Source organism: Mus caroli, chromosome 2 (genome assembly GCF_900094665.2).
Source record: "Mus caroli chromosome 2, CAROLI_EIJ_v1.1, whole genome shotgun sequence".
In the NCBI taxonomy this organism is placed as follows: domain Eukaryota; kingdom Metazoa; phylum Chordata; class Mammalia; order Rodentia; family Muridae; genus Mus; species Mus caroli.
The window spans coordinates 118050956-118067350 of record NC_034571.1 but is presented as its reverse complement, the minus strand read 5'-3'; the positions used below and the strand labels follow the sequence as shown (position 1 = coordinate 118067350).

The following is a 16395-nucleotide window of genomic DNA, read 5'->3' as shown; positions in this document are numbered from 1 at the left end:
CCATTGGGAGCCCTGTGATCCATCCAATAGCTGACTGTGAGCATCCACTCCTGTGTTTGCTAGGCCCCTGCATAGTCTCACAAGAGACAGCTATCTTTGGGTCCTTTCAGCAAAATCTTGCTAGTGTATGCAATGGTGTCAGCGTTTAGAAGCTGATTATGGGATGGATCTTCCTCTTTCAATAAACCTTTGGCAGAAGGAGCTGTCTCCTTTTGGTTCACCTGGTACTAATGCTCTGTGAGTAAGATCTGGCCAATTTCAAAGGAAAAACTAGAGAGAATGCCAGTGTCTACTTCACTACCTCAGTTTCGAGTTAGGATTATCTCTGAGAGCAATGCCTGGAGATAATTTGTTCAGTCGTTTTATGCTCTAAGTCTCCATCTAAGAAAACATGCAAATGTGCAGTGTCCCACCTAAGACACTTCTGGTTTACAGATCGAAACGAGTGCCAAGAAATCCCGAACATATGCAGTCATGGCCAGTGCATCGACACCGTGGGAAGCTTCTACTGCCTTTGTCACACTGGCTTCAAAACAAATGTGGATCAGACCATGTGCTTAGGTGAGTGTGTGTGCATCAGTCCATGGGTGAGTGTGTGTGCATCAGTCCATGGGTGAGTGTGTGTGCGTCAGTCCATGGGTGGGTGGGTGTGCATCGGTCCACGAGTGAAAGTGTGCACATCCAGTCCGGGGGTCAGAGTGTGCACATTGATCCACTTTTTGGTACTATTGGAGTGCTTCACAAACATCTAACTCTCCTTTCTTTCTGACTTAAGGTTGCATGCATTAGGCCTTTGAGGGTCTTTAAGCCCATGAATCAAACATATCAGAAGAACAGCGTACAGAGCCTGTTTAGAGCCCTTGCCTTTGGCTATAACTAGGTCCGCCCATGAACGATGCTTAATCTCCCCCTTAATCATCCTGGCTCATCCCAGGGTGGCTCGCCCTTCCTTGCATCGCCACAAGAGTCTGCCTCACTGTTTCTCAATCTCCCTCTCTTGGCTCTGGATGAGCATGACAGACTCGCTTGCCTTCCTAATTCTCAAGTGGCCTGAAGAGTGACAGTGACTCATTATTTGGATGTGATGCTCACTCCGCATTCAAGGCACTGGAGAGCTAGCAATAACTTTTCCATCTGAATCACAAATCATGTCCCAAACTTGAAAGAGGCAATCTTGACTTTGGCCACTACGTTTTGAGCTCCCCAGGTGTCTCTTTCCATTTGTTCTCTCCCCTTATCCTTGGCCCATCTGCTCTCCCTCTTCAAACCAATGGTACCAGTGTTCTCTTTTCTACTCCCCCATAATATAGCATGTAAGAAAGATGCTAACCCCTTTGGTAAAATGCAAAACTATGTAAGTTTCCAGAATAGGCATCATAATGCACCAAAGAGAAAAGTCAAACTCATGGACCAATAAATAAAAAGGCAAACAATGCCAGGGCTTCTGAGCCAAGCCAAGTTGAGTACCATCTTTTTTGTTTTGTTTTTGTTTTTTGTTTTTTGTTTTTTCGAGACAGGGTTTCTCTGTATAGCCCTGGAACTCACTTTGTAGACCAGGCTGGCCTCGAACCCAGAAATCCGCCTGCCCCTGCCTCCCAAGTGCTGGGATTAAAGGTGTGTGCCACGACTGCCTGGCTTGAGTACCATCTTATCCCTTGGATGTGTTCAGAAGGATAGCTGAGTTATCACTGGTGGGAGGAAGGAGCCGTGTCCCAGGTGGCAGCTTAGCTGGGGAGGGGAGCTCTGTTGCTGATTGCAGAGCAGATCTTTCTGACTCACGACCTTGGGGTAAAATGGAACATGAATCCTGTAAGCCAAAGTGTGCCAACATCCGCCAAGGGAAGGTCCAGATGCACACCGAAGTTTTTCCATTTTCAAGTGAAAATATTTGAGCAAAGTGGCAAGGGTGGAGAATTTGAGAAGCAAATAGAATAAAAGTCTTGTCCAGTCCTTGTGTCCTCGTCTCGCCTCCTCTCACACGCCAACTGAGGAAACTTGGGACTTCCAAGATGTAGGTCCTCACCTCAGCTTCCCCAGGCTGGTGACATCAGGCAGAACATTCCAGCCTCCTGGGAGAGTCTGTGCAGCCACAACTGCCCTTCAGCATCAGTGACCACATAACCACTTTCCTGTTTAGTCATTGTGTCTCCCTCTCTGGCCTTTCTTCCTCCTAGACATAAATGAGTGTGAGAGAGACGCCTGTGGGAACGGAACTTGCAGAAACACAATTGGCTCCTTCAACTGTCGCTGTAACCATGGCTTCATACTGTCTCACAACAATGACTGCATAGGTGAGTATCCAGGAGGTCACCATGTCACGCATCTGCATCATGGCCGGCATCCAATCTTCTGCCTAACAGTTGGTCACGTGACTATCAAGTACACCATGTTGATTAAAAGCCAACTTTTAATCAACTTTTAATCATGTTGATTAAAAGCCAACTTTTGTAACTGTTACCTTTATTGATCTGTGTACCAGCAGCTATGATTTCTATATCTATTTTAAGTTAAATAAATTTCAAGATAGGTTAAAATATACAAAAGCAAGTCTTTGTAAATTGTACAATCCAGAAGGAGTATGGAAGCCTTGCTTAGATCTTTCTCTATACCCACCCTTCAAATAAACAATTTATTAAGTGTATAGCAGCCCCCTTATAAGACATGATAGGCATTTTCTCTCAGGTGCAGACTCTAGATTAGCTTTATGTATGTACTATATAAAACATACATACATGTGACATGAAGCAAAAGGAAGAATGTTTGGGATGAAGAAGGGACCACTGGGAGGGTAGGATACTAGGAATGTGAATGTGAGCAAGATGCAAGGGTGTATGCATGAAAACCAGTTACTTTAAACTAAGAAATTATATAGAGAAGGAATCCTAAGAAGTAATAATGAATCAAATACCACGTAGAGTTAGAAGCTAATTTTAAATACTTCTAGTTGCAATACTATAGTATGACTTCATCTGAATTATGTATCCAGTAAATCAGTTTTATCTTTTAAAATTCAAATCTAGTTGGGCAGTGGTGGCGCATGCCTTTAATCCCAGCACTTGGGAGGCAGAGGCAGGCGGATTTCTGAGTTCGGGGCCAGCCTGGTCTACAGAGTGAGTTCCAGGACAGCCAGGGCTACACAGAGAAACCCTGTCTCGAAAAACGAAAAACAACAACAACAAAATCAAATCTAAAATTAAGAGACCAGAAAGATGGGGGTGAAGAAGCATTGAGATGGTAGAGGGATGTATTAGCAATAAAAGCAAACGGAGGTCTTGGGGTGAACAGAGACTACAGGGAGCCAGGGGGTAGAGCAGAAAATCTACATAAAATCAATTTTGTTTGAAAATTCCATGATGAAACTTAATCCTGTGTGTACTAATTAAATTTTTTGAATAATAAATGCAAAAAGGCAAAAAATATTCAAAGTCTAAGCAAAACTGCTACAAATTTATCATGCAAATTACCAGCGTTAATATGATAATGTAATCTTTTCATTATATTTGGATGGGTGCCTCCAGCTGGGTCTGTGGCTGAAACCAGACCTTCATTGCAGTTTCTTGTATTTGGCCGAGGCCACAAAGGCCACCGAAGATCAGAAGGATGGCAGGGAGTTTGACATTTTCTTTGGACCATAACGGAGATGTTGTTTTTCAGATGTTGATGAGTGTGCGACTGGAAACGGGAACCTTTGCAGAAATGGCCAGTGTGTCAATACGGTGGGCTCCTTCCAGTGCAGATGCAATGAAGGCTACGAGGTGGCTCCCGATGGCAGGACCTGTGTGGGTGAGTGAGGCGCTCAGAAAGACCCCAAGAGCTTGAGAGGGACGGGCCAATCCTAAGGGGTCTGCCGTAACTCGTGCAAGTTAGCTTAGGGGTGTGTGTGTGTGTGTGTGTAGCGCAAAAATAGATATAAAAGTCATGAATTCAAGAGGGGTGTTGGGGAGACATGGGGAGGAGTTGGAGGGAGGACGGTGAAATGTATGCAAACTCAGTGTACTTATGAAAGTCCTCAAATTAAAGAGAAAGGAAGGAAAACGGGCCCTGAGAAAATGTCCCCAGAGGCCTAGCACAGAATCACACAGAATGCATTCTAACCTCACTGTTATTTTTTTTTAATGTATACAGATAGTCATTTTCCTTCTTAGTTTAAAAATTAGGTTGTACTCATAGAAAACATTTTAACTGTTAAATGTTAAGCTTATTAGCTCTGATTTATTATATTTTGCTCAAAACACCCCTCCAAAGGTGACTTTGTTTAATCTTTTAAGTGTCTTTAGAACCCCTGTCCTGCGGAACACTTTTCTTGGAATACTCTATTATGGCAGGTAGACTAAGATGTGGCTGCATTGCGTCCTTTGGGAAGCTTTTACAGTAATGCCTTTGCTTTCCTCTTTGGAAGACTTGTGGCTTTTAGCGAGCTCTGTGGGCTTCTATGGTTTGATTCCAGTGCCTTTGATTGAGTTTGCACTGCTTGATGACAACCATGCCAACAGGGACCTCTCTCTCATTTCCTTGTCCCTGCAGATATCAACGAGTGTGTTCTGGATCCTGGGAAATGCGCACCTGGAACCTGTCAGAACTTGGATGGCTCCTACAGATGCATTTGCCCACCTGGGTATAGTCTACAGAATGACAAGTGTGAAGGTGAGGGCTGCTGGTGGGGCTGAGCATTGATTAGAAGCTCTGAAATCAGACATTTTTTATTTGTTTGTTTGTTTGTTTACAATTAACTCACAGAATATGGCTTATGACTTCACACTCTGTCAGGGCAGGAAGAGCCAGTCACTGTCCTGGTCACTGGGAACTTTGGTTTTCTCTGTGCACAGACTGCTCTGGTGGCCCTAACTCTTTCCATGGCACTCTGATTCAGCACAATTTCCGGTCCCACTGATGGTCTTCCTGAACTACATGGTTTTAAATGACCATTGTTGACAGCTAAAAACAGCTCCTGTGTCCACTTAAGGTCTTTAAGTGCCCACGTTCAAGGTTGGGTGAAAGGGGTTATATAGCTTGTCTATGGTGTCCTCAGCAATAGAGAGGTAGAAATATGTTTTGAGTTATAGAGCATTCCATTCCTTTGATCTCAGCACAGGTTCCTTTTCTATTTCTATGTGAAGAATAGCCGTTGTAAGGGCTTCGTAAATAATTAGAGTAAGTGGATTCCAAGAAGTCACATAGTTCACACTGCTATCTTTAAACAGGTCTTTCAGTCATCACATTGGACTTGAGTTTTCTCTACTTTTTATTACATGATTACCACAGAAGTTCCCCCAAATAAATAGAATCAAAATACTAAGAAATAAAAATAACTCCACAGATGATCAATAAAATGTGCCCATTCTGTAATATCTGTACCTGTTATTTAGAACATGGCACCTACAGGCTAAATTTTAATATAAGAAAAAGAAGTGGGGGCTGAGAGATGGCTCGGTTGGCCTGAGTGTAGGAACCTGAGTTGAGATCTCTAGCGCCCACATCAGCACCAGGTGAGTTTGGTAGCCCTCCTATAACCCCAGCATTTGGGAGGTAGAGACAGGAGATCCTTGGAACAAGCTAGCAAGCTAGACTAGCCAAACCAGCATGCTTTAAGTTCAACTGAGAGAACCTGTCTCAATAAATAAGATGGAAAATAATCTAGGAAGCCATCCAATGTTAACCTCTGGCCTTGATACACACACATATGCTCACACTTACAAACACACACACACACACACACACTCACACACACCATATGCACATACACCTGCAAATATATGTATATAATAACAAAAGGTTGATAATAACAATAAAAGCAGTCTCCAAAAGGAAATATTTGAGCATTAAAGGAAAGGTGAGATATAATGGTGGAAGGAGTCTAAGAATGAAAATAATTCAATGAAGAGAAGTTCAAACTCATTGATAAACCCCCAAAAAAGGCAACTAAAAAATACACTACAAATACACTACAAGTTCACAGGTGAGGAGGCTGAGTTTGCATTGTTTGAGAAAATAACCACTTTGATTGCTTATTTCTAGATTATCTGTTGCATGATAGTACAACGGTAAGGCAAGATACTGGAGTTGGTTTCTTGTCTTCCCCTTAAGTGGGAACAAAGTCATTTAAATGTACTTTGTAGGCAGAGCTACACAAATGTGAAGCAAAAGAGTTACATGACCCAGGAGGCAGTTAGTATATAACTTTGAAAATTTTAACAAAGACAATACAGCCCAGATTTAAGACTATAGAGACCTTTCTTCACTATAAATTTCAGCTGAAAGTCACAGGAAATGAGTGAGTTTGTTACAGTTGAGTGGCTGTTTTTCACAAAAGTAGAATGATCATGTTTTATTCCCTAAACAGATAATTTGGAAAGAGAAAGTGAATACTTAATTATACAGTCAGGCCAACGTCCACGAGCTGGGAATCTCTAGGGAAAACCGTTATGGCACAACACATTGGTTAACCAAACTAGTCTGAATTCTCAGTAGGTCAGTCCTTACAGGCAATATGATATATTGATGTTCTGAAGACAGCAGGTCTTAAATCACATGTATCCAGTTCCTATTAGCTCTGTGATGAAAGTGAAGCCCTGGTCTATACAAGAAAGGGATTTTTCATATCTTCAGAAATACTGACTTGAAGATCAGAATCATCTTCTGGGATGGGATTGTGCTTAGTAACACCTTTAAGGCTGCCGCAATAAGGTATTGGGAATGCTACTGCATGGGCTGCTGGGAAGGCTCCATCAGCCAGTGCAGGGAGATCACCTTTCATTGAGGTCAGCATTGGACTCAGGTTGTGCAATGGTGAGGTGCGGTGCTGGAGTTCTGGCCTCTCTCCCAGTTCAGTGTGGTGTGGAGGTCATACAGCTTCTCTGATTGACCCTGTACCTTCTCAAGTAAGGAGCTCATTTCTGTGACTGCCCTGCCCCTCCATGTGTGAGTGGTTCATCATTATAACTCTTAGGAGGCTCTAAGAGATTCCATTTTTACATTGAGACTTGTTAAAAGTCACTTTTAAAACTTCAAAATTCTATCACAGGCAGTCGCTTCCCTGTTGCAAAGGCACTCAAACAACTCCCCACTGAAGCTGTATGTCTCGGTGCAGTGACCGATGCTGTCTGGATGACATTCTGACTCTGATGTGTATAATTCTTTCAGATATTGATGAGTGTGTTGAAGAGCCAGAAATCTGTGCCTTGGGGACCTGCAGCAACACTGAGGGTAGCTTCAAATGTCTGTGTCCCGAAGGATTCTCCCTGTCCTCCACTGGAAGAAGGTGCCAAGGTAAATGCCTCTGAAATCTTTGGACTTTCATGATTCTGTGTTTATTTGTTATGGTCTTATGTTTTAAACATGGCGAAGCTCTGAGTCTTTGTGAACGGGAAGATGTTTCATTCACCCACAGGTCTAATGATTACCATATGCCCTAAGGTTCATTTTTACTTTTGAAGTTAAAAACTCATCCATCAAGTTTCAGTTGCTTATACAACTTTCTTGGCACTTACATCTCCATCCCTCTGACAAGCACAGATGCTGAGAGGCTCCTGGGGGGCGGGCATCCCAAGAGTCACTGATACTGCAGAACCTGGAGCAGACCAGATATAGGTTCATTCCTGCCTTAGAAGCTGCTGCTTAAATGCATGTGGGTGCAAACCAAAGTCTTCAGACAGAGAAAATGCAAACTGATAATCTGCCCCCCACTTTTACCGTACATATCCTTTGGAGAAACCGAATACCTGTCAATGGTGAAAATATTCAAGGGCTTGCCAGGTTAACTTTAAAAAAAAAAACGTTAAAAGACTCAGAAGGTAAGCACAAAACAATGTTTGGATAAAACCCAGAAACATGTTTAGACATTCCCAAGCGGTGCAATTGTTATTTGGCTATACTTATACAAGCGAGTTTAATGAATTACAGGGTGGGGAAGGCCCATAAGTATTTAGTTTAGGATTTCTGTCCGTGTCTATTTGTTGCTTTGTGCTTTTAGTTGTTTGTTTACATTGTGTGTGTGTGATTTGCTTCATATTACCAAATAATAGGTGTAGAAATCAATTTAAGATTCTAAAATATGGCTTTGGAATCTAGGCCTGCCAAGTTTTAGACCAGAGAAGCCATTATGGGTATAGAAATCCAGTTTGCTCACCCAAACCACACCAATATCCACCCAAGCAACTGCATGACACAGTTCTATTGTCTGAGTCTCCTGTGAACTCTTGTTACTATTATTCTTCTGTCTGGTTATGGTTTTATTTTATCAGTTGATCAGTGCAGAAGTATGAAGGGAAAGGTTGCAAATTCTCTGGTTGGTTTGATCTTGTAGGGACTATCAGATGACCACAAGGGTTTCAGGGTAGTGATTGAGGCACAGCTGGCTTCAAGTAGCTAATCTGACTGTGTGCTCCAGGCCAGCCCCATAGAGCCTGACTTCATTTGTGTCTTTGGCTTGCTTGGCCTGCATTGGGAAAGAAAGCAGTGAGAAGCCAGGTGCGAATCTGTCCATGTGGCAAGCCAGAGGAAACTCCAAGGCTATTAATTCAATTTGCACAGGCCTGTCACAGGGCAAGCTGACATTGCAGGAAGAAGCAGCCCAGCTGTGAGAACCCTGCCACATCCCTCAGCCAGAGCTGAGGAATGCAAGCAGAGAAAATGACTGTCAGAGTTCCAGAGAAGTTTCAGAAGTCAGGAAGGGCTGTTCGCAGATGAACTGGTGAGCAGGCGTTCTAGTGAACACTGGCTGAGGTGAGCACTGAGCTATGTGAGCACTGTGCTGTTTCACATGACTGAAAGCAAATCTCCTATTGAGTGCAGGTTCTGCTGGCACCTGAAATTTTGAGACAGAGATTTTTCTTATCGGGTGTCAAATTGAGTCAGGCGTCTATTGGGTATAAAGTGAGGAAGTTACCGGAAGCACTGATATGGGGTTTTGAAGCACCAGATGCCTCTGGGACTTTATGCATTTGAGTCTCAGTCTGAATCGAAGATATTTATTTTCTTTTGGTGTAGAGAGTAGAGTGGGGAAGATTGAACATTGAACTGGATCAAGAGTAAGGTCAGCGGTTTAAGGATGGCTGTGGGAATAAGTGGTAAAAAAAAAAAAAAAAACTCTGTTTATGCAAAACAATGGATGGGACAAAGAACTTGAAGAATAAAGCAAATGAAAAAAGACGTCACCCAAGACATGAGAATTACTTAAGTCTTGGCATTTCTCCACAGAGTAAATATTTGGGTGGCAAGCACTGCTGTGGGAGTGTGCTTTCTGGACTGGAAAACTGAGAGTAGAGAATGCAGAAGTCAGAGGTAGTCAGAACCCAGGAAGGAGGAAGGGTACAAAGCAGAAGCAGAATCAAGTCCTCAGCTCTGCAGAGCTTAGCCACAGTGTAATGAAGGAGACGTTATGCGTGGCTCTGGAAGTCAGGTTTGAAAAAACACATTTTAGACCCTACATTAGCTCACTTCTCAGAGTCACCCAGTCTGCTCCGTAAGGATGGGAACAGTTGGCTTTCAAAATTATGTCAAGCAACACTGGAGCATTTTATTATAAGAGAGATATCACCTTTTCCTTGGAGTTACCAGAGCAATAATGAATATAAAGAAATACATATGTTCTTTGAAAGAAAGGTTATTCTGCTTGCACCCATCCATAGCCCTGCCTTCTGTCTTCTTTTTGCATCCTCTTTCTATTGCACTGAACAGACTTGTTGGAAACTTAATTTGCTGTCGCTGTGTGTGCATGAATATAATGTCTGCAGAAAATCCCACTTGAAGTTTGTCCCCACAATTCCATGAATAGCTACTTTAGTGAATGCCCCTGGTGGCTCAGTTGACTAGTCCATACACTTACAACTCCTTCATTTGTCCTATGTAGTGGTGTGGGGTTGTCTTTGGTCCCAGAGTATATAGGGCACAGAATGATGGTATGTCTTAGAACCAGGAGGCTCTCCTGTCTTAGTCTGCTTGCTGAAAGTTGTACAAAACCCACACAAGAGAAGCCATCGTGCAGGCGTTTCTTCCTGAATGACTCTATCTGGGGATGTTCCAGTCCTGGCATTGTTAATGGAAGTCTATTAATGCTGGGAAGTTTGGAGTTTACTATTCCTATCAGGTTTCTTTGAAGTAACAGGTAAACTGAAGGAAAAAGATAAAGCAACATGAGTCTGTTCCTCCTATCTTGCCAGCTGTCTGTGACTTCAGCAGTCTCAGCTCTTTCATGCTTCCAATCGCATTTGGAATATTGCTCTAGTTAATGAGGGAATGCATTGATCTACTATCATACAATGAGGATTCAGTAGGAAAGCGACTAGAATGTTCTGTGGATTTATGTTGTAGATTTGCGAATGAGCTACTGCTATGCGAAGTTTGAAGGTGGGAAGTGTTCATCACCCAAATCCAGAAACCATTCCAAGCAGGAGTGCTGCTGTGCTTTGAAGGGAGAAGGCTGGGGAGATCCTTGCGAGTTGTGCCCCACTGAGCCAGATGGTAAGTCTAACATCTCTGTTTCTCATTGCATGATCTCATGTACATATGACCATGGAATCATGAACCGTGTAAGCCTTACACACTCAGTAGGGAAATCAAATTCTAAGTGTAACTTGAATGCCATTTAAACATATTTTACCAGAGGAACATGGTAGTTATTTTCTCTTTTAATAATGTTGTAAATCAGAGTCATCCAAAGAACAGGCACATCATTGAGAATCTTGGTGATGTCTCCTTGCTTCTGGGCATCTTGTTAGTGTCTCTCACTGTGTGCAGCATGTGGCCACAGCCACACAGTGGATGGGGGCGTGGGAAGGCTGTCATTGTCTCTGGTCTGCCCACTAATGAGTATATCTCTCCACCACCACAGAGGCTTTCCGCCAGATCTGCCCCTTTGGAAGTGGGATCATTGTGGGCCCTGATGACTCAGCAGTTGGTGAGTGCCCAGCTAGGTCTTCCCTGCCTCTTTGTCCTTCCTCTGGGTCTTATTTCTCCTTATCTACCTGGGAGAAATCATCTCTTCTATTTGATGTCTCATCATTTGGATGATAGTTGTATTGTGATATTAGATATTCACTTACTGAAAACTGACATGACAATAGTTTAAGAAAAATACCTTGGTTTTTTTATTGTTTTTTCTTTCTTCACTTAAGATATGGACGAATGCAAAGAACCTGATGTCTGTAAACATGGGCAGTGCATTAACACAGACGGCTCCTATCGATGCGAGTGTCCTTTTGGTTATATTCTGGAAGGGAATGAGTGTGTGGGTGAGTAGCGATTCTGTCCCTTCCTTTGAAATTGTTTTAGGCAAAAATTGACCGATTTGGCTTTTACTGTACAAGTCCTGTTCTGTTCCTCCACTGAGGGCTTCTTCATTTAGACTGCTAGCCAGTCCCCACCCTGTGCTGGGTAGGGAGCTACTACAGTGAACCAAGCAAGGACAGTCCTTCCTTGCATGGCCCTTGTAGTCTAACTTGGAAGGCAGATCCTAGACATGTCCTAAGAGATACTGAAAAGGAAAACAGAACAGAAGTCTTAGTGAAAATTAAAATATACTGTTAGTGCCCATAGTTTATACTTTCAGTATGTAAAAACACCAAGTTTCCTATGCATCTTGTATATTTGGTAATATGGAAGGCCACCCACCTTATTCAGTGTCTTATTTTAGCCTTTCCATTAAAATGTCTAAGGATGGCTTCTATGTGGACCACTTACTCTTAATTCTTTTCGCTATATGCTAGAATTAAATATGTCCAAGAACTCTAACAAAGTATTCCTGTGACAGTGTGATCAACACTGAATGCCCGTGTGTGCAGATTAAAAAGTACTGTCTACATATGAAGAGAGGGGGTCTGAGGACTGCAGCACGAGCTAAGGGTGGGATATAAGTATATTCAACCTCTCTCACCTTGGGGGTACTACTATGCAAATGAAATGGTTTGTGTCTAATTACCCTGGCAGCTCTAAACTGCAATGATACTGTTGTTTTTATTAAATCAGAGAAGACGCAGTATTCTGGACTAAATGTGAGATTTAGTAACCTAACAGGAACAAATTTTATCAATGTTAGTGTTTTGGAATCTTCAGTTTGCAGCTGTGTATGTGCAAAAGGATTCTCCTCTCCTAGAAAGAGTGACCACTGAGGAGAGCCTGCTGTGTTTCTCGGCTTCAGATATCTAAAATAGCTACATTATCTCTAAAAATAGGGTTCTTTCTTTCCCAAGGGAAAATATTCTCCCTAAGGCTAAGGCCAGAAACAAGAACAGTGGACGATCCAGATGGATGGGTTAGGAGGCATCTATATTTTTTAGGGAATTTTTTTTGGTAAAATATTTTCTCTCTCCACAGTTGTTTAGAAAGACCATGACCTAAACATGTTTTCTCTCTCTCTCTCTTTTTTTTTCCTAGTCTTTTCTTTTTCTGCCTAATGTAAACCACCTGGTTTTAACAGAATCAACAAAATCTACTTGAATGATGGTTTTTTTTTTTTATCCAGTATATTCTATTTAATCTTAGGTAGTTTTGTATTTTATATCTGACAAAACTCCATCATATGTAAGCCTTTTTGTGTAGTGATGTGAAGTGGGACCAACTGGAGACTTTGTCTTTGAGCCAGCAGAAACCCCTGGCTGCATATAGGAGCCTTATTTTAGCTATTAGGACATCTACTCCTAGGACAGTCTGCAGAAAGCCACGTGGGCGGTGTAAGGGCTAGACATCCATCTCTCTCACTGTCTCTGCCTTTGAGCAAGTGCAAACTCCAGCTAGAAACCAGTGGTCAGTAGGTTTCCCTCCTTGCAAGAACAGGAGAACTGAGCAAGACAACGCAGGTCCAAGAACTCAGACAGAATGAAAAGTGATATCAGAGTCTTAGCTCCTTTTTATCTGCACTCATTTTATCTCCACTTTGGATAACTGGCAGATACCGATGAATGCTCTGTGGGCAATCCTTGTGGAAATGGAACCTGCAAGAATGTGATTGGAGGTTTTGAATGTACCTGTGAGGAGGGATTCGAGCCTGGTCCAATGATGACTTGTGAAGGTAAGGGTCTCGGATACAGAAGAGACAGTTGCCTATACTGACCATGGGAGCAGCTGCTTGATTGTAGTTCTTAAGACCAAATACCTTTCGGGGCATGGAGAGTTAAGAACATCTGAGCATGGCAGGCTGTTGCATCATTCTTCTCTGTGACCTCATATGGTCAGGAAATATAAAGAAAACAATATAGGTGACTTGTGGCAGAAGTTATATTGTATATAACAGAATGCTCACTAATGTGTCTTTCTGCTTACATCTCAATACAACTCCTCATTTACTACCTCCTGTCTTATTACTCTCTATCTCTTTTGTTGTTTTTGTTTCCAAGGCTCCCCTCCCCTCCCCCACCTCTTTTGTGTTCTCCTGCTCTCCTCTTAGAAACATCTGCTCACAGAGCTAGATAACCACTGACATCCTGTGGTCATCTGGAGTCAATCCCAGAGGAGAGGTTGCCTAACCCATAGAGGCATCTGAAAAGTATTTATCAGTGTGACTGCCTGGAAGGAAGTATGGAAAAGAAAGAAAAACTAGGGAGTGCCAAAGAGTGGTTGGTCCCTTGACTATTTGCCTCATATTCCCCTGGGATGCAAGCTTTCTGGCCTCATCTTCGATCACTAAATCACAAACTCTAAAAGCAGAGCCCAGCAGCTGTCCAGATGATCCACAAGCTCTTCATGATAGGGTGTAGGAAAAGAATGGGGGAGGGGAAGGGAAAGTGGTATTAAAGGGATCCCTTCATCAGAGATATGGATTGTTGGTACCTTCAGAGTGTTGTGAGCCTTTCAAGGCTGTGCTTCAAACCTGGCCTGGATGCTGTCCTGTCCTTCACACACATTGTTGTTCTTGGGGAGCAGCATGATCATCGAAGAGATTTGGTTTCACCCTCTTGCTTTTGAAAACATGTCCTGACATTTCTAAACCATGCACTCTAGAAAAGTCATTTTGCCCAGTAGAGGGCATCTGTGTAAACTGAGTTTCTCTAAGTATAAAATGACCAGAACACTCTGTTTGAGCACAGAATCCCTGTTGTCTCATAGGAACCTCTTTGTTTGGGGAAGGAGAGGTTACTAAGAGTATCAGAGAGCTTGGCTTCTTTTTGACCACAACTTCTTTAAAGGAAGCAAAGATGATCTATAGTTCATGTACAAAGGAAACGGCAACTGGTCAACCTGAGTCTTCCAAGTATGCAAAGTGGACCTGTTGTTCCTCATTCATGTAAATCCATAATTACACCAGGACATTAAGCTTGAGAGATGTACTGGGAGATCTGGAACATACATCCACCATATTTATACCAGCTATAAAATAATCAACTCATTTTTATAATTTTCTGGATCCGTCCCATGCCTATGATAAGGAAGGCTTTGACTTTTAGTAAAAGCACATTTCTCTCTTTTTGACATTCTTGGTGCTGTTGGCTCATTCTTTTACGTTCTCTTACTACAGATATAAATGAATGTGCCCAGAATCCTCTGCTCTGCGCCTTCCGCTGTGTAAATACCTACGGGTCCTATGAATGCAAGTGCCCTGTTGGATACGTTCTCCGAGAAGACAGGAGGATGTGTAAAGGTGAGGGCCCATTTTAGTCCATTTAGTCCTAAGAATTATAAATGCTTCAACAAGCAAGTATGAATCATAAAGCAAAGAAGTCCAGGAAGGGCTCGCATAGCATCTTTGTGTCTGATAAGGTCATCGGTTTATTAGAAAGCAGTTTTCTCACCAAGTCCGAAGGCGGTTAGAAGATTCCCTTCCATGTTTAATATATCAATTCCCAATACATACAAAAGGAAATAAGCTCAACGCTAAGATGACAGAGATGACAGTTTAAAGGACAAGCCTGTAGTGGAGCTTGTTTTAAAGTTGTGATTATGCATCTTTCCAGATGAGGATGAGTGTGCAGAGGGAAAACACGACTGTACTGAGAAGCAAATGGAGTGTAAGAACCTCATTGGTACCTACATGTGCATCTGCGGCCCTGGGTACCAGCGCAGACCCGATGGAGAGGGCTGCATAGGTAAGACTGTCTCTGGTACAGACTGCTCAGTATTGAAGTGGCCGAGGGCAGAAGTGACCTGAGCTCTGAGTCAGGTTGGTGATGTGCTCCTTCCTCTTAATCAAATGTCACAGCTCACTGTGGAAAGGACTTACTGTTCTCTCCTCTGGGCTGGCCTGTCCCTATTCTCTTGGCCTGTATTGCTGCCAGGGTCACCCACCTTTGGCCCTTGCCCTTTGTTCTTGTAGCCATCCAGGAGGTAGATCTTCACACTGACTTCCCTCACCACTCTGTTGACTCTGTTGTCTTACTAATGTCCTGTGCTAGGGCTATTTTTAAGCCAGGGCTCTAACTTCAAGAAACCCCCGCTTTCCTTGAGGTAGGTCCAAGTACTGCTTTTTTGAATGTCCCCAGGTGATCCAAATGTGTATCAAATGTTGAGAACCACAACCCTAGACCAGGGAATGGCAAGCTTCCGCTTCCAATCAAATCTAACCCTCTAGCCTGCCACTTCTTTTGTGAATAAAGTTTTATTAAAACACCTCATGCCCCATAGCCTCCTGGGCAGCTGGGGTTTCTGGCCTGGCCCATCAGGTTCGGCTGAACAGTGGGGTTTTTAACTAGTCTTCATGTAGCTCTGGGTGTTGTTTCCATATTCTCTGCCCCTCTCAGGGAGCTCTGTGTTCTAGAGACTCAAAGCTATTCTCAAATGAGAGAGACACTGGGGAAGTTAGTTCGTGATATTCAGATCTAATCAATCACCAAAAGTAATCCAGCTATTTTAATGTTTTAAAAACCTGTTAAATTATGGTTTATTGTTTCCTCAAAAATATTGCTTTAAGTGTTACAAACAAGTCATGCTGAATCTGAAGATCGGTCCAAACTAATGTTACTGTGTCAACGCAACTTACTGGCATCATTCTGATGAAGTAATGTATGTCTTTAAAATGACAGTCAACCTTCAGTTCTCCCTCCAGTATGTGCACTCACCTTTCAGGAATCTTCTTTATATACAGATGGGGCAAAATTTACGTAAAAAAAAATATGTGTGCCCAAAATGCTGCCGTTTGCATTTAGATATATCAAAATATGCTCAACGATGCCTTAGAAGAACAAAGGGAGAGGGAGAGAGAGAGATTGCTTTTTATTGCATACTCCCTCTCTGGAAGGGGACATCAGAACTTGACACTCTGGAAGTGTTTTGGTGGCTGAGGAATACAGATGACAGGGAGACCTTGAGTTTTTTTTTAATTTTTAATATTTTTTATTACATATTTTCCTCAATTACATTTCCAATGCAATCCCAAAAGTCCCCCATAACCCCCCCCACTTCCCTACCCACCCATTCCCATTCTTTTGGCCCTGGCATTCCCCTGTATTGGGGCATAGAAAGTTTGCAAGT

The 16395-nt window shown here is 42.6% G+C and overlaps 1 protein-coding gene across 2 annotated transcripts in view; it reads left to right on the top strand.

Annotated features, from left to right (window-relative positions):
- Nucleotides 1-16395, top strand: part of Fbn1 (fibrillin 1) — a 206071-nt gene that overhangs the window by 174716 nt on the left and 14960 nt on the right. For both annotated transcript variants that reach the window (XM_021156745.1, XM_029472540.1), the window contains exons 46-56: nucleotides 436-561; nucleotides 2175-2291; nucleotides 3655-3783; nucleotides 4525-4644; nucleotides 7141-7266; nucleotides 10309-10458; nucleotides 10829-10894; nucleotides 11112-11228; nucleotides 12884-13003; nucleotides 14447-14569; nucleotides 14883-15014. In XM_021156745.1, coding sequence (XP_021012404.1) covers nucleotides 436-561; nucleotides 2175-2291; nucleotides 3655-3783; nucleotides 4525-4644; nucleotides 7141-7266; nucleotides 10309-10458; nucleotides 10829-10894; nucleotides 11112-11228; nucleotides 12884-13003; nucleotides 14447-14569; nucleotides 14883-15014 — 1326 coding nt within the window. The remainder of the gene's footprint in view (nucleotides 1-435; nucleotides 562-2174; nucleotides 2292-3654; nucleotides 3784-4524; nucleotides 4645-7140; nucleotides 7267-10308; nucleotides 10459-10828; nucleotides 10895-11111; nucleotides 11229-12883; nucleotides 13004-14446; nucleotides 14570-14882; nucleotides 15015-16395) is intronic.